Source organism: Anas acuta, chromosome Z (genome assembly GCF_963932015.1).
Source record: "Anas acuta chromosome Z, bAnaAcu1.1, whole genome shotgun sequence".
NCBI classification, from domain to species: Eukaryota; Metazoa; Chordata; class Aves; order Anseriformes; family Anatidae; genus Anas; species Anas acuta.
In genome coordinates this window covers 38,019,195-38,045,829 of record NC_089017.1, presented here as the reverse complement: position 1 = coordinate 38,045,829, position 26,635 = coordinate 38,019,195, and the positions used below count along the sequence as shown (strand labels likewise).

At 41.0% G+C, this 26,635-nt stretch overlaps 1 protein-coding gene across 7 annotated transcripts in view; it reads right to left on the bottom strand.

Annotated features, from left to right (window-relative positions):
• The window catches only part of NTRK2 (neurotrophic receptor tyrosine kinase 2), a 201,750-nt gene extending 176,217 nt beyond the window's left edge, over positions 1-25,533 (bottom strand). Inside the window, exons 1-4 of one of the 7 annotated variants that reach the window (XM_068666489.1) lie at positions 24,723-25,533; positions 6,768-6,842; positions 6,466-6,537; positions 345-413 (exon numbers count right to left, since the gene is read on the bottom strand). In XM_068666489.1, the coding sequence (XP_068522590.1) occupies positions 345-413; positions 6,466-6,537; positions 6,768-6,842; positions 24,723-24,943 (437 nt within the window). In that variant the 5' untranslated portion in view covers positions 24,944-25,533. The remainder of the gene's footprint in view (positions 1-344; positions 414-6,465; positions 6,538-6,767; positions 6,843-24,722) is intronic. The other 6 variants (XM_068666491.1, XM_068666488.1, XM_068666490.1 and 3 more) reach the window with 6 other exon arrangements.
• Between the last annotated feature and the right edge of the window lie 1,102 nt (positions 25,534-26,635).

Sequence of the window (26,635 nt, the reverse complement as noted above, 5' to 3'; positions counted from 1 at the left end):
AGTTTAAGACAGAGACTTCATTTGGAGATTTGGAGATAGTAGTGTTTTTACTAGCTTAAATATTTAATACAAACACCAGTCATTTTGTGTGAAGCAATTTCATAATAAAAGTATTTTAAAGCTGACAGGAAGAGGTTACTTCAACCTGCAAATTTGTTTCAAAACATACACCTGACCTGGAATGAATCTCTCTGTATTTAGGTCTCTGGCATTACTGCTTTCTTTGGGAACTAAACTTCATTCCTAATCATTGATGGACGTCTACCTTCAACGGAGAAAACTTCAAAGCCTTATTCTTTCATTCTAGCCACAAATAAGCTTTATTTTAAGAAACGGTGACTTACAGATCAGACAAACCCAGATGGCGAAAAGGCTTCTTGGACAAACTTGAGAGCTTGTTTCTGGATAAATTGCTACAGGAAAAGAGAAAGATTGCATTAATTGGGACTGCTTCTTCTTAAACTGGAATTTGTGTTGCTTTAAATGACCAAGAGCTCAAACCAGCTCTAAAAACCCCTCACTTCTTTGAGTACAGTTGGAAAGAAATGGTGCTAGGTCTCTATGGTTTGATTGGTTTCAAGCACTTGAATTTAGTCTGTATCTGAAGTCAATACATTCAAACTCAAACTCAGCAGGGGTCAATATTTTCACTTTTAGCATTTCTGTTCATTGCAGAAAAGCAGCAGATTTAATTGTGTTTGAAAAGTATTTTGTCAAGTCCAGGTGTTAATTACATGCTCAATTTATTCATAAGTGAAATGGGTGTATCCCTTTCTTTGATGCTGCACCATACTCTGTACTCACATAAGCCCTTCTCACATGCTAGCACACATCCACATCTGAGCCTTTTAGTTATTCTTTTCAAATTGCATGTACAATATGCACCCACATGGAAGATCAAAAGGAAAACTGTAAAATGCCTATATTGGGCTTTTTTTATGTCAATTAAGCACTTACGGTTTCCAGTGGTAATTAAGTGAAAGGTCCTCTCCCATTACGCAAAGAAATGTTCATCTGAATCAGAAATACTCCTCCCCTCCCAGGCTTACAAAATTGCTTTCTCCACCCCAACCCAAAATAATGTTGTTTTTCTATAGTCTTATCAGTCCATCAATTAAAGACAGTAAGAGCAGTAAGCTGTAAAACTGCCAGCACTGCAGTGTAAATCAGTGTTCTGAGCCAAAATACCACATGAGTTTTATGTGGTATTATAAAGGCGCCATAGGGGCTCCATAGTTATAGTTGTGTTACATTTAAAACCAAAGATTAGACCTTTTTTTTTTTTTTTTTTTTTTTTTTTCCCTAACACGGTGTTTACTTCCCAAACTTTCAGTCCTCAATTTCTGAGTACAAGATTTTTTGAGAAATTACAAGGACACAAGAATGTTTTTAGAATGTTCAACAAACATTCAGAAGAGAATTTTTGTGAGATTTTATTTACGATACTTCTTTGTTGATTCCTTCTAGAAAACAACAGCCTGAAGTTTACAAATTGTGTGGTTCTAATGTTGGACAACAAAATAGATGAGCTATTATTTCTTTGTCATGCGAATTTACCTGTCCTATGGCAGATGCAGGTAGACCCTTATCAAGTATATCAAAATTAACATACAATTTGCACATATTACAGAAGTCATGTTTAAGTAAAAAATGTCACTGTGATCTTTTCCCTAATAAGCAGAAACATTAAGTTTTGAGGCTGGAAGAAAAAAGTTAAATCTTCATGTGGCCTTGGGCTTCCTCTCTAGCACTGAGGCAACATGAACCACATTAAATCTCACCATTCCATGGGCAGCTCTTCACTCACCATGCAGGAAAACCCTTCTAGTTCTGGCACTTCTAAGCAGCACATGCCTTTCCAACAGGCAGGTGCACTGGCAGTTCACTATTTTAGTGGGAAGCAGTATATTCCAGGTCACATGAGGACCAGGTTTGACTCTGGGTTCACACAAAACATCCCTGTACATCCATACCAAGAAGCCATCATAAAATGGATTCCTCAGGAAAATCTCTATCTAGCTGAAGCCCTTTCATGTTGTACAAACTGTTTAACAAATCCAATTTTGTAAAAAAAAAAAAATGTATCTCAATAGCTTTAACTGTATTTTCGGACTTCTACCAGTTGTACTTGATAGATACCAGAAAGAAAAAAAAAATGTAAGAAGCAGAAGAAAGAGTAACAAAAGTAAACCTTGTGCCTATATTCTTGGTCATGGATTAATACATTTAGTAATTCAAAGACTGTAGTCTTTTCTTCCATGTAGTTTAGTGTCTTAAATTGACAAGTAATGTCAACAGAAGTAATTCAACAGAAATTGTTCAGACACCACTATAGCTTTAGCATTTTAAATAACGCTTTGACAGTAAATTTACTGTTTTAGGGTTCGTTCTTTTTTTATAATCTGAGCACTTTAAATTGATTATAAAGATACCTTCTATGGCCTCTTTAATTCATGTTAAGTAAAAAAATCAGTACCAGGCTTATGGGGTAGTTAAGGACTTAACTTCCACTTCCATGGAAGGAGAATATAAATTAGTTCCCCAATTCAACTACACACAAAAAGAGCATCATGAGCAGAGAAGGTCTGTCTGGGGTTCCAAAGACTCAAAAAAAAAAAAAAAAAAAGTCCTCTGGAGTGAGGAATCTGGCTACACCGAAGAACAGGACCAGAGTTCAGTCAAAAGCACAACTGTATTTTACATACAAATATCAAGCTCACTTCAGACTAGCTAGCCATTATACAATTAAAGGAATGTTTTGGCAATGCAGGCAATGCAAGAGCAGCCTGAGAAGCTGCATAAATATCCACACAGCTGGCAACACTTGTGTAGATCTTCATTGCAATGTCATTGAGCCACTATACTGCCTATAACACTCCTGGCAAGATGAGACAAGAAGGAGAGGGAACAGATAAAAGGAAAACCAGGGAGAAAAGGTGAAGAAATGGCCATTCTGCTACACTCAGTCTCCCTCCACAGGCAGCAGCACGATCTGCCTACAGCTGGAGCCAGCCCTTTGTACACACTTGGGAAAATCTGCAGCTAGGTCTCAAATGGTTTCATTTGTCTGCTGTTCCTAAACTTTACAGACATAGAAACACATCTTAACACCTAGAGTTGTATGTATACATTGCACACAAATCTATGATTCATCAATGCAATTACACACAGTCTGGCATGTAATTATTGCTCTTTTCTAATATTTTAGGAAAAAGACACTTTCTGTGAAATCTATTTTTATGTTTTAAAGGCACTGACAGAATACCACGTATATGTATTACACAAGTCCATTAAAATTACTGTTAGCAGCAGATAAACTTATAAATTACTACACTACCAAACTAGGACTGTTTAATAGCTTGTTAAATGTGACTGTTGACTAATTTGAGTCTGAGGTCAATGAGAATACCAGAATTAGATGAGCAAAACTATTAATTCCATTTAAGTAACACCTATTAAAGCATTCTCTTCCTGTTTTTGATATTATAACTCAAGTCTTCTCATCATACATAACTCTAGAAAGATATTTGGGCTACAGAAGTTTGGCCAAGAAAATAATATAATGACAAAAAAGGGCTTAGGGAAATGTGTGTTAATAAGTTCCTAACCATCTGATATTTTTATATGTATCACAATATAAATGGTACATTTATATCACAAAGCTCCTTAGCTATATCAAAAGACTTTTCATGTAAGAAAGAGAAAACTGCAATAGTGTCACCAGCAAAATTAAAGTTTATAGAGCTATGTCTCTCTTTAGGAAAATGTTTGTAGTTTTTGTTTTCATTATAGGAAATAACATACTACTGTTTTAAAATAAGGTGCAAGACTTCTCAAAGACCTGTACAGGTTACTCTTGTAAAATAAAATGCTTGCATATCTTAATACTCTTCACTGTCCAAACCAAAATGGGGGCTACACCTCATTCTCCATGCTGTCAACAGAAGTTTTAATGCTGATGACAACAAGCACTGATTCTCTGGGGTTTTTAGAAACATTTTAGTGTTTCTAAAACACTAAACACAGCATCAACACTAAAACACTAAACAAAGCATCAAGACATCCCAGAGAAAATAAACTAATGTTGTTTTTTTTTGCAGGGATAATAGATCTGCCTAAATAAAAAATGTCTGCACACTTACTGCTTTGTCACGTATATATAAAGGAGGTGGTAAAGAAATCCCACGGTGTTGTCACTTAATATTTTCCATCTTATCAGGACTTATCCTGTTTCTGCTAATATTACTAATTTTCCACCAAAACAGAGAATAATATGAGACTGAATAAGTTCCTGGTTCAGGAAAGTTCCTGAATCAGGATACCACATACATCGATCTAACTGATATCAGTCAGCCTAATTTGTTTCCAACTGTCAGTTCTATGAACTACAGATCTAATAAATCCTGATTACCAACAGAAATACATTCCATGTTTGCCTGTGTGAAGAGCTGAAGCTCTTCCTGTATCCAAAGCATTGTAAAGACACCTTGTTCACATGCCTTCTCCATTACCTTTTGTAGTTCCTACTTTCTCATACAGCTGGGAAGGTCTCCGAAACATCCATCTCCCTTGTTGCAAATTAAACTCATTATTTATCATTCTACACTCATGGTCATGGAGCAAACCAATTGTTCTGTTCATCATAATCACTCTCCTTTTAAAGATATGAAGATGTATATTCCCTTACAATCTTCTCTTATTGTACTGAACATACTCTCTTAGTTTCCTTAAATGATTTGCTTTACAAAGTCCTCTGCTGCTCTTCCCTGTAATATCTTCCTAGATGGGTAGATCTGGTGTCCTAATCTCTACACTGTATTTGGATACATGTCTTCCCAGCAGCTAAAGTAATGTGAAAAATCTAACGAAAAATTCCTTTTGATCCTAGACTGTTCTGGTGCATAAGGCTGTGATTCTGTCCCAGCATAGCCACTAAACCTTTGTCCGCAGCTGTACGTCTTGGCCAGTAAGTTTTCATTCCGTATTTCCTCAGTCAGTGCATGTGCACTTGGCTTTACAGAATTTTATCTTCTACAATCATAACTCACTGAGTAATTGTCACACTAGACAAACGAATTTGCTCCTGGAAGATATTTCTTTATATCTCCAAATGATTACAGTAAAAGCTATTTACTTTATTCATGACTCTATGAAGTAATATGTAAGCCTCATAGGCCAGCAAGGTCTGTTTCATGCTCTTCTAGTGACTGTTCCACATTAAGGGCAGCAATTACTGTTTAGGCAGATACAGATATTCACATCCACCTCCTTCCATAAATTAACTGCTATTCTTTCGAAAACGCAGGTGCAGAAGGTGATTCTATTTTATTAACAAAGCCCTGAGTTCAGTTCAAAAGTCCTTCCGTATAACAAGGAAGCATCTTGGAAGCCTTACATCTTCTTGATCTCATTAGGACCTAACAAAAACAAAGGTTTAAGTAACTGGTAAACATATCTAACGAAGATGGATGGACTGAAATATACACTCGCATATTTGGCTAAAACACATAACCCATGAGGAACCGACTCCCACACATTATCTCAATATTTTGTAGGACCAGATCCACAAAATGTAAGTAGCAAAGTGAACTACTCTGTGTCTGTCTCATCAAACAGAACTACAGTCCTTCAGGGACATCTACTTACATGCAAATACAAAGACCAAAAAAAAAAAAATCTTTCTTTTTAGGTGATCATTTTTCTCTGCAGTTTTATATATTAAAAAAAAAAAAAAAAAAAAAAAAAAAAAAAAAGATGAATTCAGCCTTTGCTAAATCTCAAGTGTAAATAAACAAGAAAAACACAGTTGAAAAGCTGCACAGACACCATCCCTGATTCCTGAACTGCAAATTGCAGCTGGCTGTGGAAGTAACCTCATTCTTACATTCTGCTTCAGATGTACTTGTTCAGATCATGAGTGAACTTCTGAAGTGAATCTTCTGATCATCGTCACTTACAGGACTTAAGCGCACAGTCTCTGAGCATGAACACTGATCAAGTCACACTAGAAGATATGCCCTATGCATGCACTTATTGCACTGCAGTTGCTAAAACACAGAACACATTCAGCCCATTGAATCAGACTAAAACCGGTCAAACCCACATCACTAAGTGTGATGCATATAATGTGGACATCATGCCCTCAGCACCAGTTCTGTTCAGCTGGGAGAGATACTGCTATGCTGCTCTCTGAAAAAGACACAGCCAGAGACCTTTGTTAGTGACAAGATAATGAGCTAGACAGTTTTTTACCAGCCCACATTATGTTCTTGTGATCTGCCAGTTCGTTATCATACATGTTGAATGCTCTGCCAGTTCCTTATCATACATACCCTATTTGAGGTTGATTAATGACAGAAGTCTGTTTTGTTAAAACATTTTATATTAAGGAAATGGTAAAAGAGAGAAAAAAATAACAGGAGTTGGGCAATTTTGATTTAAAATGTAGATGCTCTCCTTACTCACATGTATTGTAGGTTGACGTTTTTCGCAAATGCCTGACGGGACACAAACCGTAAGCCTGAATTCACCACAGTCCTGTAAAAATAGATAAAACTGTTAGAACAGTTTGTTTACAATACATTAGTAAGAATAATGACAATAATAGCAAAAATAAGAATGTGGATGAAATCTCTACATGGATGAACTGTAATGTCTACTATTGTCCTTTGTAACAAAGTCAGACCCACTCTCTGAGGGGGTCTCTACACTCTTCTGTCAGAGAAATAAAGAAATAGCCTTTTAAAATATTTATTTCATGTACTTACAGATTTTTAAGTCCGATGTAAAATCCAACTTCATTGTCATTGATGCTTTCTAATTTTTGCTGGTTTGCAATGTAACTGTTGAAAAAGCAAGGCAAGGAAAGTATGAAAATGGTTTCTTCCATGGCTTTGATTGTTCAGGGGGCAAGCACTGAAGCCTGAAATGTGGCAGCAGTGGCTCCCCTGTCAAAACTGACACTAAGTTCTAGCTGGAGCATCTGCAACGCAAACGTGATCCTTAAAATCTTCTCCATCATTTAAATAGTACTTTGTGGGACAGGGCTGAAGGAGAAACAGTTGAGTTTTACACAGGGGAAATGAAACTTTGCTCACTGAGGAAGGAAGTCACCCTCAAGGCATGGTAAAAAAGCTGCATTACCGTGCTACTGTTTTCCATGACACTGCTTCCCTACATCATGGATTTTACAACAGCAGATCAGCCTTAATAGTGGCAGTGGAGTTACTCCCACTTTCATTTGGGGTGGACTGCCCTGCTCTCATGTTGTTAGCCGAATTACTTGTTAAACTGATTTTCTCTCAGCACCAAAGCAGTCTGAGTTCTACTTACAAGGTGTAGCAATAGGAAAAAAAAGACAAGGAAGGATGCACTTCATGGAACTACATATGTAAGTGGAATTTAAGAGAAGAGAAACTATCATAGTGCTGTGTACTATGTATGTATGTATGTACTGTATACACAGCACAAAGCACTGTGAATCTACTCACATGAAAAGAATATGTTTTGGGCCTAAGCCCCAAAAGGATGTGGGGATGCAGGTTGGTCCTTTGCATCATTACCATGTGAGATCTACAAATGATCAGTGGCATCCTGTGGAGTGGAAATTTAAAAGTTACACGGGGAATGATATAATCAGTTACCTCTACTGCAGCAAGAAAAAAAAAAAATCACAGTGGAAATCATGCTGTCTTGGAAGAAGGAATAAGCAGAAACTGCAATTCAGCTAAACATTATGGGCTGAAAAGTAAGCCTGATGCAAGAAATCACCTTGCTAAAGAGTCCATGCATTTCAATAGATGACTCCAGTCACAAATGTAGAGATGCACTTGTACTTTCAGAAGCATCCAGAAATAATCAAGCCACAGGTTTTCCTAAAAAGTGTGAGTTTTCTTTGCTAGAATAAAACTTGTTTTCACTCTAAGCATTTGTCACATTCAAAGAGAATTCTGGTGAAATAGAAAGGAAAGTGGATTGCTTTCCCACAAAAAAACTAATGTATTTCAACTAGTACATAAAAGAAATAGTGTGTGCATATCCCAACAGAAGATTGAGAATCCAAAGAGCTGGGCTGGGCCAATTCCAAGTTGCAAAGTTGACTTGGGCTACACTCTCTCCAAGTCCCAGGAAAAGCAAAAAAATTTCACCTACTGGCATTCATCGTCTCCTGAGAAAAGAAAAGCAGTAAAAAGCCAGTGCATGACACTGGACAAAACACATTACCCCTGTGTCATATGACACTGACAGCTCTGCAGATCTTCATAGGATAAGAGTAAGAACCATCACAAGACAATGACTTACTTTGAATTTAGTACATGCTCCCTTTGAATTTTAAAAGCAATCTGATCTCTTAGGCTTTATTAATTTTTTTAAATTTTTTTTTGGTAGGTAAATACACGTATTTTGCCAACCAAAGTAGTTTATTAAAGACTATCCCACCCAAGAGTCCTGCATGTGGATGAACTTGATGCATCTGAACCTGACCCAAAGAACAGCTCATTATTTAATTATCATCTTCTCTGTCCCTTGGATCTTATCCCACTAAAATGCAGCTATTCAAGAGTCAACAAAGATAGTCTCTTCATCCTGTCTTCAGTGTTCAACCACTAAGAACCCTGGTGAGACAGCGATAGGAAAAACACAAATGAGCTGGAATAGGGGAAACTGACAAACACAGGGAAAAGGGACTCAGAAAAGTAAAAGAAAATGAACCGAGAAACCAGTTGCACTACCTGAAGATTAAGCTATTGGAAGAGTTCTGACATACACCACCATAACCCAGATCCATTACTTAAACACAGTCATTACACATCGAAATCTGACATCGCAATTTTAATCATAAAAACATTTACCCAGAACCTCCCACTACAGTGGAGGAGCTACAGAACTCTGATACAACTTACAGTGTCACATAAAAATATATTAGTGTATTGCATTCTGTGGTAAACCTCAGCTAGTGTAAAACAGTTCAGCTCTGCTGAAGTCAGTGAAGCTACCAACACAGCTTACGCCAAAAAAAGATCTGAACATAATCACAGAATCTAAAAAAAAAAAAAGAAAAAAAAGATCTGGAAGGAAGAAGCAACATAAATGTATAGTCTTTTCTATCTTTCTCTTATTATGTCCCTTAAAAGTTAAAAAAACAAAAAAAAAAAGAAGGGGGGGGGGGGGGCAGACAGACACAACCATACTTTACTCTGAGATGGTTGCAGTCTCTTTATGGTGAATGTGGTAAATGATTTAAGATGCCACCTTCTCACTAACTGAAAGAACCAAAAAGAACCATCAGCTGTCCATAACTGCACTTCAGGTAGGAATGCAGAACATTGGGTTATCCAGTTAATTGTAACTAGCTCAGAACAATAGCTGCTATGCAATACATTTGTTAAAATACTCTCAGTCCAGAATATGACAGTAAAGAATATTTCATACAGTTGAAAATCCTTGCAGAAAGAATGGACAGATGTAATTTACCATGAGCAGGTTCCCTTATGCTTCCTTACTTGCTTAACAAGACTATTTTAAGTCAAGCTTGTGCAACTATTTCATGGCAGTAAGAAAGAAAAAAGTACAGTGACTAGTTCTACACTTTCAGAGGAAGTTGTTCTTCTGTTTAATTTAGAGGCAGATTTGAAATAAAACCTCTTCCCTAACTGAATGCTATTTTTACTTTCTTCACAACTACTCTACCTTGATGTTACTTATCATCAAACATTAATACTCTAAAAGCTCTGACTTGCAGTGGGCGACACTGAGAAATGTAATTTGCCTGCCTGCCCTTAAGAACATCCACCCTGTTCTTTAACTGAAGGTTTTATCGTAGCACAGAAGAAAAACATCCTGACTCATGGCTGGCTGAAGTCACATGAGGGGCTTGGAAGCTCCCCCTGTGCACCACAGCAAAGTGCAGTGCCACCAAATTGTGGCTGGATAACACCCAATCAGATCACACACAGCAGCTCACAAATACCAATTACTACCTCAAACCAAACCCTCAGCTGTCTACAATAGTATTCACTTGATTATGCTATAGCATTCTGTCTCTCCTTCAGTGAGTCATCAGTAAACAGTATTTGTTTTTAGACCTTCAATTTCATCTCCTCTTTGTAAACTACTGATTAATTCTAATACAGGCATTCAGAATCATACACCTACTGAGTGCACACTACAACCTATAATAACATGTTCATCTCAGCATACTTCAACAGCTATTGAACAATGCCACACACTCATGCTTCACGGTTTCTGTAACATTATTGAAAGGATAATTTAAAATTTCATTGTGAAAGAGTTAACTCTTCCATGTTCTTTTTTAATAGGGTGGTCTTCTTTTCTGCTCCTTACACATGTGAAAGACTATAGATTAAGTTTGTACAAAGCCAGGAAAGCAACCTGAAAGCAATTGAACTATGAGAGCAAAAATAGAAAGCATATTCTGCATTTTAAAATAACTGAGCTTCTTTTGTGCTTTAGCAGCTCAAAAAAAGTATCTCACTCTAACTTTCAAATGTCTTTCAAAACATTCTTCCTTAACCTGAAAAAAAAAAAAAAAAAAAAAAAAAGTCAGCAGAATTCTGTATCCCTATCTTATCTAATTTACCCTATTTCCTCTTTACTAATGTACATTAACGTACACTACTTCATTTGGAGCTACAAGTTCATGCTGGAAAAAGTTACTGCACCCTAGTCTTGACAACATAGATGCAAGCAAACATTGTAATTCAGCTTCAGAAGTATTTCTGTTGCCAGAAAGCTCCCTTTATGGGAAACATATTTTCTTAACACTCTAAAAAATAAATCAATTATATGTTTACCTCTGGTTCACACAGCTGGGGAAAAAAAATTAAAAAAAAAAATTAAAAAAAAAAAAGTTTTGAAAAGTATTAAACATTCTCTAGTCAAATTAAATGTTTCTGAACTTTGGGAAAACTTTATACGCTGAGATATTTTTTCACTAAATCTTTAGGGAGAAGGCAGCACACTCCAGACACTGAACTGCCAGCAGATCAGTTACCATTTAATGACAGGTCACTTATGTCCCTAGTCTACACTACTGTGAGAGCTGTATGTGACATCCACAATTAAACACTGCAAAGTTCCCAAGTGCTGTATTTTCTTACAAAATCAAATGTCAAACCAAGTTCATCAAAAGGCAAGCTAAAACTTACAGACATTTTCAGCACACCTGGGCTGATTTATGGTTATGCATCAAAATCATGCAAAATTTTGTAAGCTTGACACAATACTTGATGAAACTTGGCAGATTCAAATGGGTTTCATTTGCAGCCCCTCTGAAACCAAACTTAAAATAATGCTCGAGGGGTGTGAACTCACATAGTTTGAAAATGAAGCATAAAGCTATACAATGCTGCATATCAGGAATGCCAGGTTTCAGACAGATGTAGGGACCAATGACATAATCTCTACTCAAGCAAGAAATCTTTATATGTAGGACCACGCTCCCCCTAGGAGGGAAACTCTAACAGCATGCAATGAGTATAATACAGACACCTACAAGCAGAAATTTCTCTACAGATATACAGGCTCAATCTTATTACTGTTATTTATTCTGTATTGCTCTCCTCATTTGGTATTATCCATGCCAGATGTCATTAGGCCAATGTCAAGAAACAGAACTTTGACAGCTGAAAAAGTGTGTCCTGACTCAGGAAAGAGGCACAGCATCTGATTAGCCCACCATGGCCTTACCCAGAATTCAGCAGTTACACAAACACCTGCCCAACTCCTTGCCTCTTTGGTGTCTCCTGACAAATTGTGAGCAAGTACTGTTGTTTTTGTTGTTGTTTGTTTTTTGTTGTTGTTTGTTTGTTTGTTTGTTTCTGTGAGTCACCCTGTATACCACAAAGAGTGGAAAATCAATTGCGACTATCCCAGGCTCCTTAAGTCATCCTTTAGGGTAATTTTTCCTCTCATCTAGAGTGTTTGGCAGAGAAAACTAAATCATAGAATCATAGAATATCCCAAGTTGGGAGGGACCAATAAGGACCATCAAGTCCCACTCTTGGTGCAACACAGGTCTACCCAAATATTCAGACCATATGAATAACAGCACAGTCCAAATGCTTCTTAAACTCTGGCAGGCTCGGTGCTGTGACCACTGCCCTGGGGAGCCTGTCCCAGTGCCTGACCACCCTCTCTGTGCGTAGAACCTTTCCCTAACCCCCGGCCTGACCCTCCCCTGTCCCAGCTCCATGCCGTTCCCTCGGGTCCTGTCGCTGTCCCCAGAGAGCAGAGCTCAGCGCCTGCCCCTCCGCTCCCCTTGTGAGGGAGCTGCAGGCCGCCATGAGGCCTCCCCTCAACCTCCTCTCCTCTGGTCTGAGCAAACCAAGGGACCTCAGACACTCCTCATATGTCTCCCATCTAGGCCCTTCACCATCTTAGTAGCCCTAAAGAAGGTACCTATCTACATGACAGAACAGGCACTCTAGAACTGACAGAATTAACACTGGGATCTTCTTTGGCAGTCACTGGAACACACATTTTTTGAGAGGCATACACACAAATTCTTCATTTCACATATCCCACAGTCAGATAACACACTGTTCAGGGCGATCCGAACTAGATGTCTCATGGCAAAGGTCAGTGAGAACAGTTAGCTTCAAGAATTCCTTGTCCTTGACATGTGGCTGCACCACCTGCCAGGAGACAGAGGGACTCAGACATTGGCTACATGCCAAAATACTATGATACTATCCAATCAGTAGTGTCCAATAAGAAGCAAGCAGTTGTCATTGGGAATTGCTTCTCCAACCCTGACATCTTGAACAATTAGTGCCATTTCACAAACTTAAAGTAGGAGAAAGGAAGAATACACTGGTGTTCTCATTCTGGTTCTTGTGCTGCAGGGGCAGATCCATACTCTTGCTTATGACTACAACTGCCTGGGAAGTGGAAACCCCACAGTTTACCAGCCAGCCTTAGTTCACTCTTTACAGAATGCAAACATGAAGGCAAAAGTAAAAATAAATAAATATGTCTGCAATGCAGAGTTTAAGGAAACAGTTACTATATTTAGAGGCAAGGAAACTGAAACATAATGCACCCTTGGGCTTACTTACATCTTTGGTTTGGCTTCAAGGTGTTTGTTTTCTTCTCTTCAAATAGCAGACTACCAGATCTAGCCAACTCTCAAGACACTTCATGCAGCTATCCAGATTTAAGATTCATGCCCTTGACAAGCTCCACATTCAGAACTACTTTCCACAAAATGAATGCAGAGTTTATTTAAGTATTTTCTCCATCAGGATCACTATTCAGAGACCTGTCCTCCCTGCTGAGCTCCATGAAGTTCACACGGTTGATATTTCACCAAGGCATCAATTTTTGACATTTCTCCAGAGGTCAGTTGACAGCTACAGTCTAGCTTATCCTTAGCAAAGATGTTTTGTAAATGCTGCTATTATTTGTTGATATACTCAGAAAGAAGTATCAAGCTGGACAGACAATAAGCTATTAAATCAAAAAGTATATCTTAATCACTGACTTTATACTTATCTACAAAGTACATTTTACCTACTGCACAAGAAATCATCTCTGCAGAATGTCAAGAAGAGGCTTAAACTGCTATACAGGTCCTTTATAACATACACTAAAAATAACACATTATATAAACATACAGAAGAAGAGTAGTGAATGTGGTTCTTTATTAGTTCTCTAAAGAGAGCACACATAAGAGTAAATAAGCTCTTTTTTTCTTCTTTTTTAACTTGATAGTCAGAAAAAACATCTTGAAGGGACATATAAATGTGTCCTGGTTTTAGTTAGGACAGAGTTAATTTTCCTCCTGGTATCTGGTAGGATGCTATGTTTTGGATTAGGATGAGAAGAGTGCTGATAACATACTGATGTTTTAATTGTTGCAGAGCAGTGCTTACACTAAGCCAAGGACATTTCAGCTTCTCACTCTGTCCTGCCAGCAGGCAGGCTGGGGGTGCAGCAAGAGCTGGGAGGGGACAGACCCGGGACAGCTGACCCGAACTGGCCAAAGGGGTATTCCATACCATATGGTGTCACACTAAACAATATATAGGGGTGGCTAGCTGGGGTAGGGGGGCCTGGCTGCTCGGCGTTAGGCTGCATATCAGTCAGTGGGTGGTGAGCAATTGCATTGTGCATCACTTGTTTCATACACATTATTAGTAGTGCTACTATTATCATCATTATTGTTATTATTATTATTTTTATTAATATTTTTCTGTCTTAATAAACTGTCTTCTTCTCAAGAAGGCTTCACTTTCCCATTTCTCTCCCCCATTCCAGAGAGGGAGGGGGGAGGGTGAGCAAACAGCTCTGTGGTGTTTAGCTGCTGGCCAGATTAAACCACAACAAAATGCAAAAAAATATATGTGGCAATTCTTTTTCCCACAAAATCACCTACTGTAGTGACTTTTCAAAGAATAGTAACACAATTGCTCTCTTTTTCAGCACTTGTACACACTACCTCTGTAGCTGTTACTGGCCTGGATGCAAAATGAAAATGGAAAAACATCATTCCGTAACAGCACAGTAAGATTGCTCCTAACCATCCTTTAGATGTGTCTTTTTAGTTCTCTCGGTGAACGAAAACATTAAAGCATTTTGGTTGATGTCAAAACCTTTGAATTCTTTTCTTTCCAGGCATCCAAGCTCAGGCAGTGACTTTGTGGAGGGATGTCTTAAGTGAGTTGCACATCCTTCAGTTAGATAAGTACTTGTTGACATAAATCAGTCTGCTTCACGACAGTTCAGGTCCTTTTCCTGTCTTCAAGTTTTGACGTGTTAAATATTCCCTGAGTCTTTTTAATTCAACACAAGAAAGTCCCTCTAAAATTCCCTCTGAGGTCAGTTATCCTCCCACATATATTTTTCCACTGGTTGACACTTAGATTTATTCAATTTTAAAGTACTGGCTCTTGAAATGTCACATATTCTGTTCAGTGTTTTCTGATATTCACCGGATCATCAAGACATATGATCATACCTTGTATGCCTTCCATTGTACCACTCGCTGTGTGCAATACATCTTGCACCAAATACAGATCAAAAGGTAGTACTTCCAACTGATGAAGTGAAACTACAGAACTTGAAGCCATCTATTCCGGAAAATCCACCTGTATCCTGTTAATGCTTTAAATTTGCTGAATAATTTTGACTCCTGATATCTCAAACAATATTCCCCTTTCCATAACCCCCCACCCCCACAAAAAAAAAATAATAAATTGTCCTTGCTCTGATTTTAAATTTTGAGAATCTACATATGGTTATAATCTCTATCCTTTTTCTCTGCAACCCCTTTTCCCTTTCAAAAGGGATACAGGTTGTCTTTCTGAATTTCCATTATACCAACTTACTTGATGTTTACCTCCCTCTTGTAAGCTCAAAACAGGTTGCCACCTTCAGTATATCAACATCAATCTTACTGTTTGTATTTAGCCAATGCATTTCACAGAGAACATTTCAACAACATTCAAATTACTTCTCTGCCACAATCTTCCAGGGGTATTCTTTGCTATTCCACATTTATGGTTTCCTATTTCTCTTTCTGTTATCACATTTATTTTCATTCTGTTCTCTGTCCTGTCCATTTCTCTTCACTTAATTGGCCAATCTACTGAATTTATAGCTTCTTCCATTAGCATTCCTAAAAACACCACTTTCTCTTCACTTGAGAAATCCTGTTCTTCGCTTAATGTAAGTAGTTTCTTACTTTCACTGAATATATTAGCATAATTATGTGTTTTTTACACTTTCTGAGCATTTGTCAGTATCCAAAGTATTTCTAATACTCATGCTGACTAGCACATTGCTGTCATTTTCTCCATAACCTTCCATGTACATGTACTTGGCCAACATGATTTGGGGGAAATCCTCCCATGCAACGGTACATGCAGACCCATGTTCTGTGCCTTTCCTTCAGGTTTCTATTTGTATTTCTCTTCATTCTGCTGCTTGACATATATATATTGCATTTTCAAAAGTAAGATCAACTTGACTTAAAATGCATTCATGAACATGATTCTGTAATCTTTATTGCTATACTTTAGGAAAGTCTACTCTTTTGTAAGTGACAATTTTCCATTTTAACATCACTTCTAGTCTTTGAATGGCTTCTCTACTATTTTCCCTTTAAACTATACTCTCACCCTGCATATACCTCTTTCAGAAGGTGATGGGGTTTTTTTGTTTGTTTGTTTGTTTTTTTGCTATTGTGGTCTTCAAACTATTTCACCATTTCTACATACTCACCTTCTTCTTCTCTACTATTAACTTCACAGCATTCTTCATTTACCTTCACAGCTTTCGCCCCTGCCACTGTTTAAGAATAGAGTAATACTTTTCTCATCTACCAAGCTGTTTATCCTTATGGCTCTTGTAACCAAACCACACAGCTGCACACACTTTTCAGCACTCCTTCAGTTTACATACCTTTTGCAACTTTACCAATCCCCAGGATGTATGAAGTGCAACTACACAACACTGGGCAGATATTTCAATGATATCTCCGATTTTGTAGGTCTCTTATCTACCAAGCCTTGCATGAACAGCAAAAACTGCTCATACAACCAGACCAAGAAAGCAGACAGAACAAGTGCCCCATCTCCATGCAAACAGGAATTGAGGGTTGGGAAAAATGTTCAGGGCAGGAAAGATCAACATGATCTTCCTTCGACTCACTCCCATCTCCAAGACAAGTGGTATCTATTTCCGCAGCTGTGACACCTAAGTCCACGTCCCCCAGATGACAAAAGCTCCAGGCAACAAGACAGCTACTGAACATAAATATGGTCCAGAGGATCTGCAGTGCTGCAGTGATGTCCAGAGCTGAACAAAAAAAAAAAAAAATCAGATGCAGATTTGAGAATTTGAGATTTGTGCCAAATCAAAATGTTTGTAAATCTATTTGCATCTGACCTGAAAAGTTTGAAGTTTTGTGTACATATGTCAGTATGTATGCAATACACAATATTGAAGAGATACTTAAATTCCTTCCACTTTCAACTGTAAAATACTTCAGCGTAAGCCTAAGTACACTACTTACTCCCACTGAAGTCAAAAGAACAGCTCCCAGCAGGAGAGTACTGTACTGTGTTTACCAGGTGAAGATCACTGTATGCATAATGAGTTCCAAAAACAGTTTTTAGAAATTAGGCAGATGCAAGTCTGGAGGGAGAAATAGGAGATAAATAAGCAATAGCCTGTTCACCTGCCTACCCAAAATAAAATGGAATCTCACCCTCCAAAACTAGACCCATATTCACCAAATAGGTTTCCACTGATTTAAAAATAAAAATAAAAATAAAAATAAAAATAAAAATAAAAATAAAAATAAAAATAAAAATAAAAATAAAAATAAAAATAAAAATAAAAATAAAAATAAAAATAAAAATAAAAGCCTCTCTGTGTGAGGTAGAGGACCACAGGTTTGTGAGAAACACTGAATACAGCTATTCACCACGGTCCAAGAGTACTCGGTTCAATTCTTACCTCTTCCTGAGGGAACGTGATCCCAGTCTCTCAAAAGACACCATAAAGCACCATAAAGCACTCTGAGAAAGGGCTGCCTCAACCCTACCTGTTCATGCGGCTCTCATTTCTGCCATCACTGAACACTCAGGAGAGCAGGACCCAGATATATCACTGCATCAACGAGGATCATGGTCATTTAGCTAAACAGGCTGTCCTGCTCTCTGGCTCAGAAGTAAATTTAAACACTGCAGACCAAGTAAGGCGACTCAGACAAGAAGAATCAAGGCAAATCCACATCTGTATGCCACACAGGACAGTAGTTGTGATACTGATGTGCAAGACCCAGGTTCTGACCAACGCTCTGCTTTGAGATGAGACAGCCTCAACGTGTTCTACGGAAGAGGTTTGCTTGGACCACCCAAACAACTCACTCCACAGCCTGACACTGCTCGCTGGAGGAAAGCTCTTGCATTTCCACTCACCTCACTGAACTAAGTCCCCCAGGTTTTCTTACTGAGAGTGGAAGAGGGGGCCTCCATCAGGTAATTCACAGTAGGAATCTAATTTAGCCTCCTGAATCACTTCCTGGAAGAAGCGGGCTCTCCGCTGCTGGCAGGAGAGAAGCCAGATGCTTTAAGTGCCTTTGCTGCACAGTCTGCAAGGAGTTGCCAGATTTTAAATGCTGAGGCCTGGGACAGTCCCAGACATGCTGAGCAAGTCCAGTGCGTGACACTTGCAGCACATGCTGTGAAGTCTCCCAGTGCATGCCCATAAGTCTGACATGCCCAGTATGCGCACTTGATTTATCCGCACATGCTCGCTGTGCTGTCTGGCATTTAGAAAATCAGACAGTTGTTGCAAAAGAATGGGAAAAGTCACGTCCTATGTACGCTTCATGTGGGATACAGCATCTGATTGTGTAATATGCGTTTCACAGAGTATCTGCTGAATATGGCCCTAATTATTTTTATATGTATGGTTCAGAAACAAAAAAGGTAAAAATAAATTCATTTAAATCTGAAACTGGGAGATTTCTTTTGTCCCAACAGTCAAACCACACGGTAAAACAGATAACTCGCCTGGTCCCAAATAGAGCTTCATCATGGGACTCTTCCATAGGAAGCCCAGATGTGTCACCATTTCACTGCTTTAATGTTTCAGCAATGGGCTAACTTTGATTAATGCATTGTCCTTCTTTTATTTAAACATCAGGCAGGTGTATATAGTGGACCATGTATTTTCTGTGGATCTGGTATAAGCTTTTGAAGCTACTGTAGTTGCCACTCTTTTGCATGGGGAAGTACTGGGCAGGTACAGTTCAGTATGGAATTAGTACAGTTTTGAAAAAAAAAAAAAAAAACTCTAAAATACTCATTCTCAACTTCCTGTTGACTCAACATATCTAGTCTTCACACAGTAGAAAAATTCAGGGGAGCCAAGAAAACTCCCAGACAAGCATACATCAAGCAATGGAGTAACAGGCCCCTTCTCTTCCAAAAGTAAGTCAGGCAGGAAAATGTTTGAACTGGTTATTTTCATGCCTTAGTTATGTCCTCTAAACTACTTTGCATTGGTGAAATGCCAACTCTGTCAAGTTTTGCCATTGACTTTAATGAGTTCAGAAAGCAAACCTCAGTTTTCCCCTAAAATAAAAGGCATCAAGTGAAGGACCCTGCTGGATCATGATCAGGAGGCTTAGCAAAAGGCTGGTTCGAGTCACACTGTTTAAAGATTACAATCTTTTAAAATGCCTCTAAAAATGCCTTTGGCCTTGGGTTTGTCTTGCTCTACTTTACCTTAGTTCTGCAAAAAGTCTCATTTCTTGAGGCCTTGACTAGGAACCAAAAATATTGACCTGAAACCTGATCTTCAAGAACATATCCTACCAATGACAACCCATGCCAGAAACAAGAACAGCTGAATTGCTATGAAATATGTTTAACAGTTTCAGCTATAACTTCTGTCAATAATCAACATTCAATGCAGGTCGTTTTCTTCCAGGAAAATTTTAAAAAATTGCATATTCACAACAGAATTTCCATGGCATGGCTCCTTTCCCGTAAATGCATTATGGCTCTTCAATGTTATGTTAATAGTAGCTATATAAGAAACAATATCTCTGTATACATATTTCAGTGGGGTTTAAGCTTGGCTTGCTTTATGTGGTTTCTGAAAATACAGACTCACAATCAAAAATTGAATTAAGGTGTATGCCCAATATATTTGATTTCAATAGCAGCTCTGTGCCTACATACATTTGTATAAAAAGATCTTAGCAAACACAGCGTGCAGAAACAGAGCAGTACAGGCATATGGCTTTCAAATCTCTACGAATATATTTCTCCATTTGAAATGCACATAAATGATGAATTAATACAATCAGTGCTCCACTTTTTAAAGGACAGTTTTCAAAGAGAGGCTTTTCAGGCCTAACAAGCTAAATATACATTTAACATCAATAAGCACTGAGAGGGTTTTTAGGGTTTCTAGAGTTCTCTGCTTCATTTTTCATCATTTATTACTCGTCATTACCGGCTACGCTCATCCAGCTTGGGCAAGGATATTCTGCTAGCCACCTTCACTGACATGTTGTTAGACATTGCTGCAGTGAGAGATGAAAAATAGGGGGAAGAGGGAACTGCAATACAAAAAGAACATTTTTTTCCCTCTTACTTGAAAGCAAAATCCAAAATGGAGAAATAAGGCTTTTGTTTAGTTATGTAAAAGTTTTTATTTTACTGTGATTTGAGATCTGGAATCCTGCTAAGCTGCCTTCTCCCTTACACTTTTGGAATTAAAAAAAAAAAAAAAAAAAAAAAAGAGAAATCCAGAAAAAGTCATCATAAAGATATTGCAGGGTGGACTGCCCAACTCTCTGTTTTCTTGTTAGTAGGAAAAGAAGCACAAGTTTATTGAAAATGACATATCCAACACCAAAGCCTCAAATTCTTACAAAAGGCCTTCATTTTCATATATAAATCCCAACCCTCTCTCAAAACTCAAGTGACCAAAGACATAGAACAAGAGGCAGTGTTTTGCCAGCCCACTCCTACACAACACTGAGCACCGCCTGAAGGATGCTGCATTCCTCCAGCAAAAGCTGGTTCACACCAGCCTGCCGGAGACAGCCCCTATCAGCCCCCAAGGAGCCCATCAGTCCTTAACAACTGGAAGGACGAGGACTAAAACAAAGCATAATGAAGATCACTGGGAGCAAAAACATCCAGCATATACAAAATCCTTTGTTTTGTGATGTCTGAAGTATTTTTAAAGCCTGGAAATTAAAAATAATAATAATTAAAAAAAAAAAAAAATCTAATGCTTACTGTCAATGTACCTTAACCTGCTACCCAGATCTTTAAAAGTCGACAGAATAAAAAAAAAAAAAGATAAATAAGACAAATTCTTAAAATGAGCTTTTATATCACCACTGCCCCTACCCCCTGTAATAATTTGTAGCCTCACGCGTTGTATTTTACTATATAATTCCGAGTCACCAGAAATAGCTTTGCAAACCAGCCAAGCCATGTATTGCTGCAGAGTCTAAAGTTCCTTTGAAGAAGAAGGGGCTGGGGGGTGAGAAGCCTTGAAGATAGTTTTACACTATATTTAATCTACAACAGCCTAGAAATCTAAAATGAAAGAGACCCAAAATACCAACAGCACTGATCTTCATATGAATTTCAACATGCCTTTTTTTTAGCACAAGCTCACATGACTTGTTAAATAATTTACTCTATAAATTACTTATCCTGTCTTATTTATTAACAATTCTAGAGTGCTTTATATAACTGCATTAGTAATTTACTTTGTGGTTTTGAAACGTACGCAATACACAATCACCTCTGTCTTTTACTAGGCAAGAGCTAAGAAGTCACCTATTTGTTGGCAAGTAGTTCTTTCTGAAATACACTCATTAATTTCAAACCCACTTCACCTGAATAAACATAAGTCAACATACTAATGACTTGATACCAGAGCTGAAAAACTATGCCAGGAATATACTAACAGTGCAAGAAAACACTTTGAAATCAAGGTCTATGAAGTGTCTTAGACACAGGGATATACTAGCAATACATTTTACTCAATGAGAAAGTATTAGACCAGTCCTTTTACAAAAAGTCCTGAACATTTTTGAAGTGACTCATTTACTATCCTATTAATATTCTTGCTCAAGTGATCTCACTAAGAACTACTTATTTGCCATAACGCCTGGATTTAACAATGCTTATATACTCATTTTGCTCTCACCATTCTTGCTCCTTAGCTCTTAGTGTGAGCCTCAATGGCTGATAACCCTGACTTTAATGCAGGGCCTTGCCGTGGAGTTCCATTTATCTCTAATAGCATCACTAGTACCAAACAGTTATTACAATTGAGCTCTGTTACGATAAGCGATTTTAGCACTGGCACATGCTTTCCGGATCAAGGCCAGCCCATGTCAGCACCCTAACCAACTGGACAAATCTAAAATCTCACTAGAGACAGGGATTTTTTTTAATCTGCCTTTATTCATCAGAATGAGAAAACTGTGCAAAATAACAAGCAAGGGAAAGAGTGAGGAAGATGACTAAGAAAAGCACCAGGCAGAAATACTCCTATGCCCTCCCACACCAAGTTTCAGCAGCTGGGCCTCACAGGGCTAATGCAGAAGTGCCCTGAAAGTCTTTCTGCTAATTTCTGTAGATTTGGATGCAGATCCAACCAGAAATAAAGTAGTAGCTGGACTGGGAAGAGAGGACGTATTTTGCTCTAAACCACCATTTACATTGTGGGCCAAAATAGTGCGGAAGCTCCCATGTACCAGGCTGTGGAGGCTGCCCTATGCACGGGACCGCAGGTCTATTACTCCCACCAGCATCATACTGGCTATCTCCCACCTCTCAGAGCCAAGGGGAAACCCTTGCTGCCCACTCGCATCCTGCCTGCTCGGTGCCATCCACCCAGCCCGCAGCCAACAACCACCGCTGCCGCATGCCCACCCTGACCGTTCAGTTACCACAGAAATCCCACCACACACAATGCAGGCGAAGATCTTTATTCAGCCCATGTGCCCTTGGAGGCAGTGGATGTTTTGTCTGAGATCACAGGATCCTCTCCAGTCAAGAGGAGGGCATAAGCAATAAATGAAGGATTGGTCTCAACAGGCATGCAGGAAATATAAGGGAATAAATTACTAGAAATTAAGTGTCTTATGCTTTTCTCGCTCTCATTTATACCAGGAGTAATTCCACCAGAGACCAACAGAATTGTGTTCCTGTATCTACAGAGCACATAAAAGAAAAATCAGGCCTGAAGCTTCCTAAGTAAAATGCAAAACTTCAGCCTCTTAAACTGGTTTCTTAGATAGAATAAAGAAAGATGTACAGTGTTAAAAGCATGTCTTCGCGATCTTTATATACCATGAAAGAACTGCTTCTTTACATACTCAATGCTTGCTAAGTTCCTGCAATGAAATAATGTGACAGTTACTGCAGTCCAACTTTTAATTTATGTCTGCAAACTAATTAAAGGGCCTTCATGTTTTATGTCAAAAGTACGCTAGAAAAGACCATCTTAAATATGTGCAAGAACATCTCCTGAGAAATCCATGACTCAAAATTATTTTTAGAACACCAAACACAACAACATGCAATGTCACAGAATGATACAGTAGAAATTGAGAAGAACTGTAAAGACAGCAATGCTGACAAAAACATAGGGCAGAATGAAAATGAAAAGCACCAATCCAAAATGACTAGACATGTTTTAAGTTGATTGTGGCTGGAGTGCATATTTACATATGCATTTATTCCTCTGGCCTTTTAAACGGTTTAAATTCTAGGGGGAAATTGCTGCATTACCTCCAAATTGGAAGTACTAGATAATAAGGCTAGCAAAGCCTATGAAGAAGAGCAGAGATGCATAGCTTGAAGCAATTCTTTTTAATGAAGCAATCCACAGAATATTAAACAAACATCTGAAACAATAACTGCCGTAACAACTCAAAAAGGTTGTTCCATTCTCATAGGTCCTAAAAATCTGCCAAAGGTAGGCCGTATATGAATAGTAGAAATGAATGCCACCAGATTTTTTGCCAGGCACACACAGGGAAATGCAGCAGGCTGACTACAACAAACTGCAGAAAGATAGCCCAGAGGTTCTAGAATTAACCTAATATCACAAAATATTTCATGGCATTTTTGTATTGTTTCTAAATAAAGATGAAAGAGGAAAAGGAAATAGAAATTAAACAGTGAGAAATCTGTATGGATTTGGAGGAAAATATTCTGGATTTTTTTACAATAGAAATGTTGTGGGTAACAATCCAGAAACAGCAGGGGCTGGGGAAGATAGACAAAACAGCTTTAGAAGGCTGTCCAGGTCCATTATCTGTATGCCCAGTAGCCAAAATTTTTGCTCAGCAAGTCTTTGCACCTTTTCTCAAGCAACCTATGTGGATGCCACAGAGTGACAAGGCTATGAAAGGATGTAGGATTGAACATGAATCGCTACACAACTCCCTCACCGACTATCAGCTGCAGGCAAGCAAGGATGGAAAAAACACGGGTGTGAGAGAAAAAAAAAAAAAAACTTTTTGCACCTTCCTCGCTAATAGTGAGGGTTTCCTAATCCTCCAACACTCTGAGAGCACAATTCTCATTCTCCTGCAGGCTCAGTGTTTTCTCCTTCCAGCCACCTTATGGAGAAGGGCAAAGCAGGCTCGCATGTCTACGGCCAGGGCAGGGAAGATAGTTTGCTCTCCCTTTCCCTTCCATTAGAATGTGCTGCAACCTTTCTCTTTTTCTTTTTCTTTTTTATTTTTTTTTTCAATTGGAAAAGGGAATTGAAAAGAATTGAGGAGAGACCAGTGACGGGGGTGAAAACCACCCACCGAAGCCCGCAGGAATAAACCGTGGCCGCGAAACTGAAATCGATGGATTAATTAAAAACCCGCTGCCGCCGCAGAGGTGAGGCAGGGGCCGGAGGCTGCAGCCCAGCGCCCACCCCGCGGATGCTCCGCGGTCGGCGGCGACCCCCGCGCCCTCCCCGCGCTCCCGGGAAGCCCCACCGGGGGCCGGCGGGCTGGGTCATCCCGCCGGGCTCGCAAGGGCATCTCCGTGAGGCCGAGCCCACGGAGATGGGGCTAAATCACAGCCGGGCTCCCAGGCTCCCGGCCCCCGCAGTTGCCCGCGGAGCGAGTGCGCTCCCCCGCAGGGAAGCTGCCCGCCATCCCCCCGGCCCGCAGCCTTCCATCCCGGCCGTGCCGTACTCACATCTCGGTGACATTGTCGCCCTCGGCGCTCCGCTGCGGCACGGGGAAGGAGGAGATGCCCGGCACCGGCTCGGCGCACCAGATCCGCCAGGAGCTGCAGCGGCAGGACGCGGGGCAGCCCAGCGCGCCCCGCCAGCAGCCCAGCACCAGGCAGCACAAGCCCCACAGCCTCGCCAGGCCGGGGCCCGGCCTCCGCCGCCAGGACACCGTGCCTCCCCCCATCACCCCGGCGCTGCCCGACGGCCTCCTCGGGATGCTGCGGAGGGTGCGCAGCCTTCCGCGCCGCGGGCCGGCACCCCGCGGTCGGGGTTCACATGGGCGCGCCGCAGCAGCAGCCGCCACCGTGCCCGACCGGGGGCTGCGAGGGTCGGCGGGACTCGGGAGGGAGCGGGCACGGCTCGGCACGGCTCGGCACCTGCCCCGGCCCCGCGGGCGGGCAGCGGCACCGCCTGTCCCCGCGGCGGCTCCCGATGATGCTGCAAAACGCGCGGAGCGGCAGGGGCAGGTGGCGGAGGCTGCGCTTCTACCTGCGGGGACTCGGGCGGCCGCTGCCCGCGGGAGGGATGGAGAGAGGGAGGGAGGGAGGGAAAGAGAGAGGGAGGGAGGGAAAGAGGGAGGGAGGGCGGGGAGGGAGGGCGCAGCCCGCGGCGGCGGCGGCGGCGGGGCTCGGGGCGCCGCGCTCGCCGCTTTACGCACCGTCTCCTCCTCCCCTCCAGCTGATAATAAAGCAGCCCCGGCTCCTGCTCCAGCCCAAGCCGGGGAGCTGCCGGCAAAGTGACGTGAGGCTGACGCAGAGAGGGGCAGAAACTCCACAAAATGAGCCTGAAATCCAAAAAAAAAAAAAAAAAGACAAAAGCGACAAGGGAGGGAGGAGGGGGGAGGAGAGGAGGGAGAGAAGGGAGGGTGCCCGAAGATTAGATACCAATAGGCAGTCTGCGCCTGAACCTTCACTCATGCACGCACATAAACAGAGACTCGCACACGCGTACACACGCACACGGACACTCGTGCACACGCACGCACACCCCCGCGGGTGGGGAGCACCCCGCCGTCGGTGCGGGCTCCCCGCTCCGCCGGGCGCCGTCGGGGCTCCGCTCCGCGGCCCCTTACGCCCCAGGACGGGGACACCTCGCCGAGGGGCACCGGGCATACCCTCCGGGGCGGGGAACGGCGGCAGCTCTCTCTGTGGGGCGATAAAAGGGGCCACTCTAAGACCCCCGCGAGGCTGCGGACGAGCGGCCCCACGACGCTCCGCTGTTTCCCCAGACAGCCTCCTCCATCCCGCAGCATCTCCGCGGTCGGGAGAGCCGTTCTTGCGCTCTCCTTCCCCCGGCTGCGGGTTTTCGGCAGCGGTTTCGGTGCCCCGCAGCCCGCCGCAGTGCCCGGCGCTGCGCGCTCCGCAGGCGCCACCGCGCGTCCCGCCGCCGCCCTGCAGCGCCCCGGGGCCGCCAGCGCGCACCGCGATCCCCCCCGCACACGGGCACGGATGGATAAAGTCAGAGTCCCCCGCAGCCCATCGCGGTGCTACCGCCCCGGGGCGGCTGGGGGTGGCCAGCTGTCGGAGCTGAGGTTTGGTGTGTTCGAGCAGGGCTGACCCACGCGTGTGCACCGCAGGTTTACAGAGCGAGTGGCGGGGGAAATTGGGCCAAATGACAACGATGCTGATCTCATGTCTGAAGCGGTGTTCCTCCTGTCCCGATAAATAACAGGCACACCTCGCTTCGTGTTGGCAGAGTGCTCACTTGCCTCTGTACCATTACATCCAAAGGTGGTGATGGCCCGTTCTGATCAAACTACCCGAGCTTGGTATTTCGAAATGAGTAATTCAGAGCTCCACTGCTGAATTCAAGAAAGAACGGGTACAGAATTTTTGTTACAAAGGTACAGAACAAGTAGTCAATACACTGTTTAGAA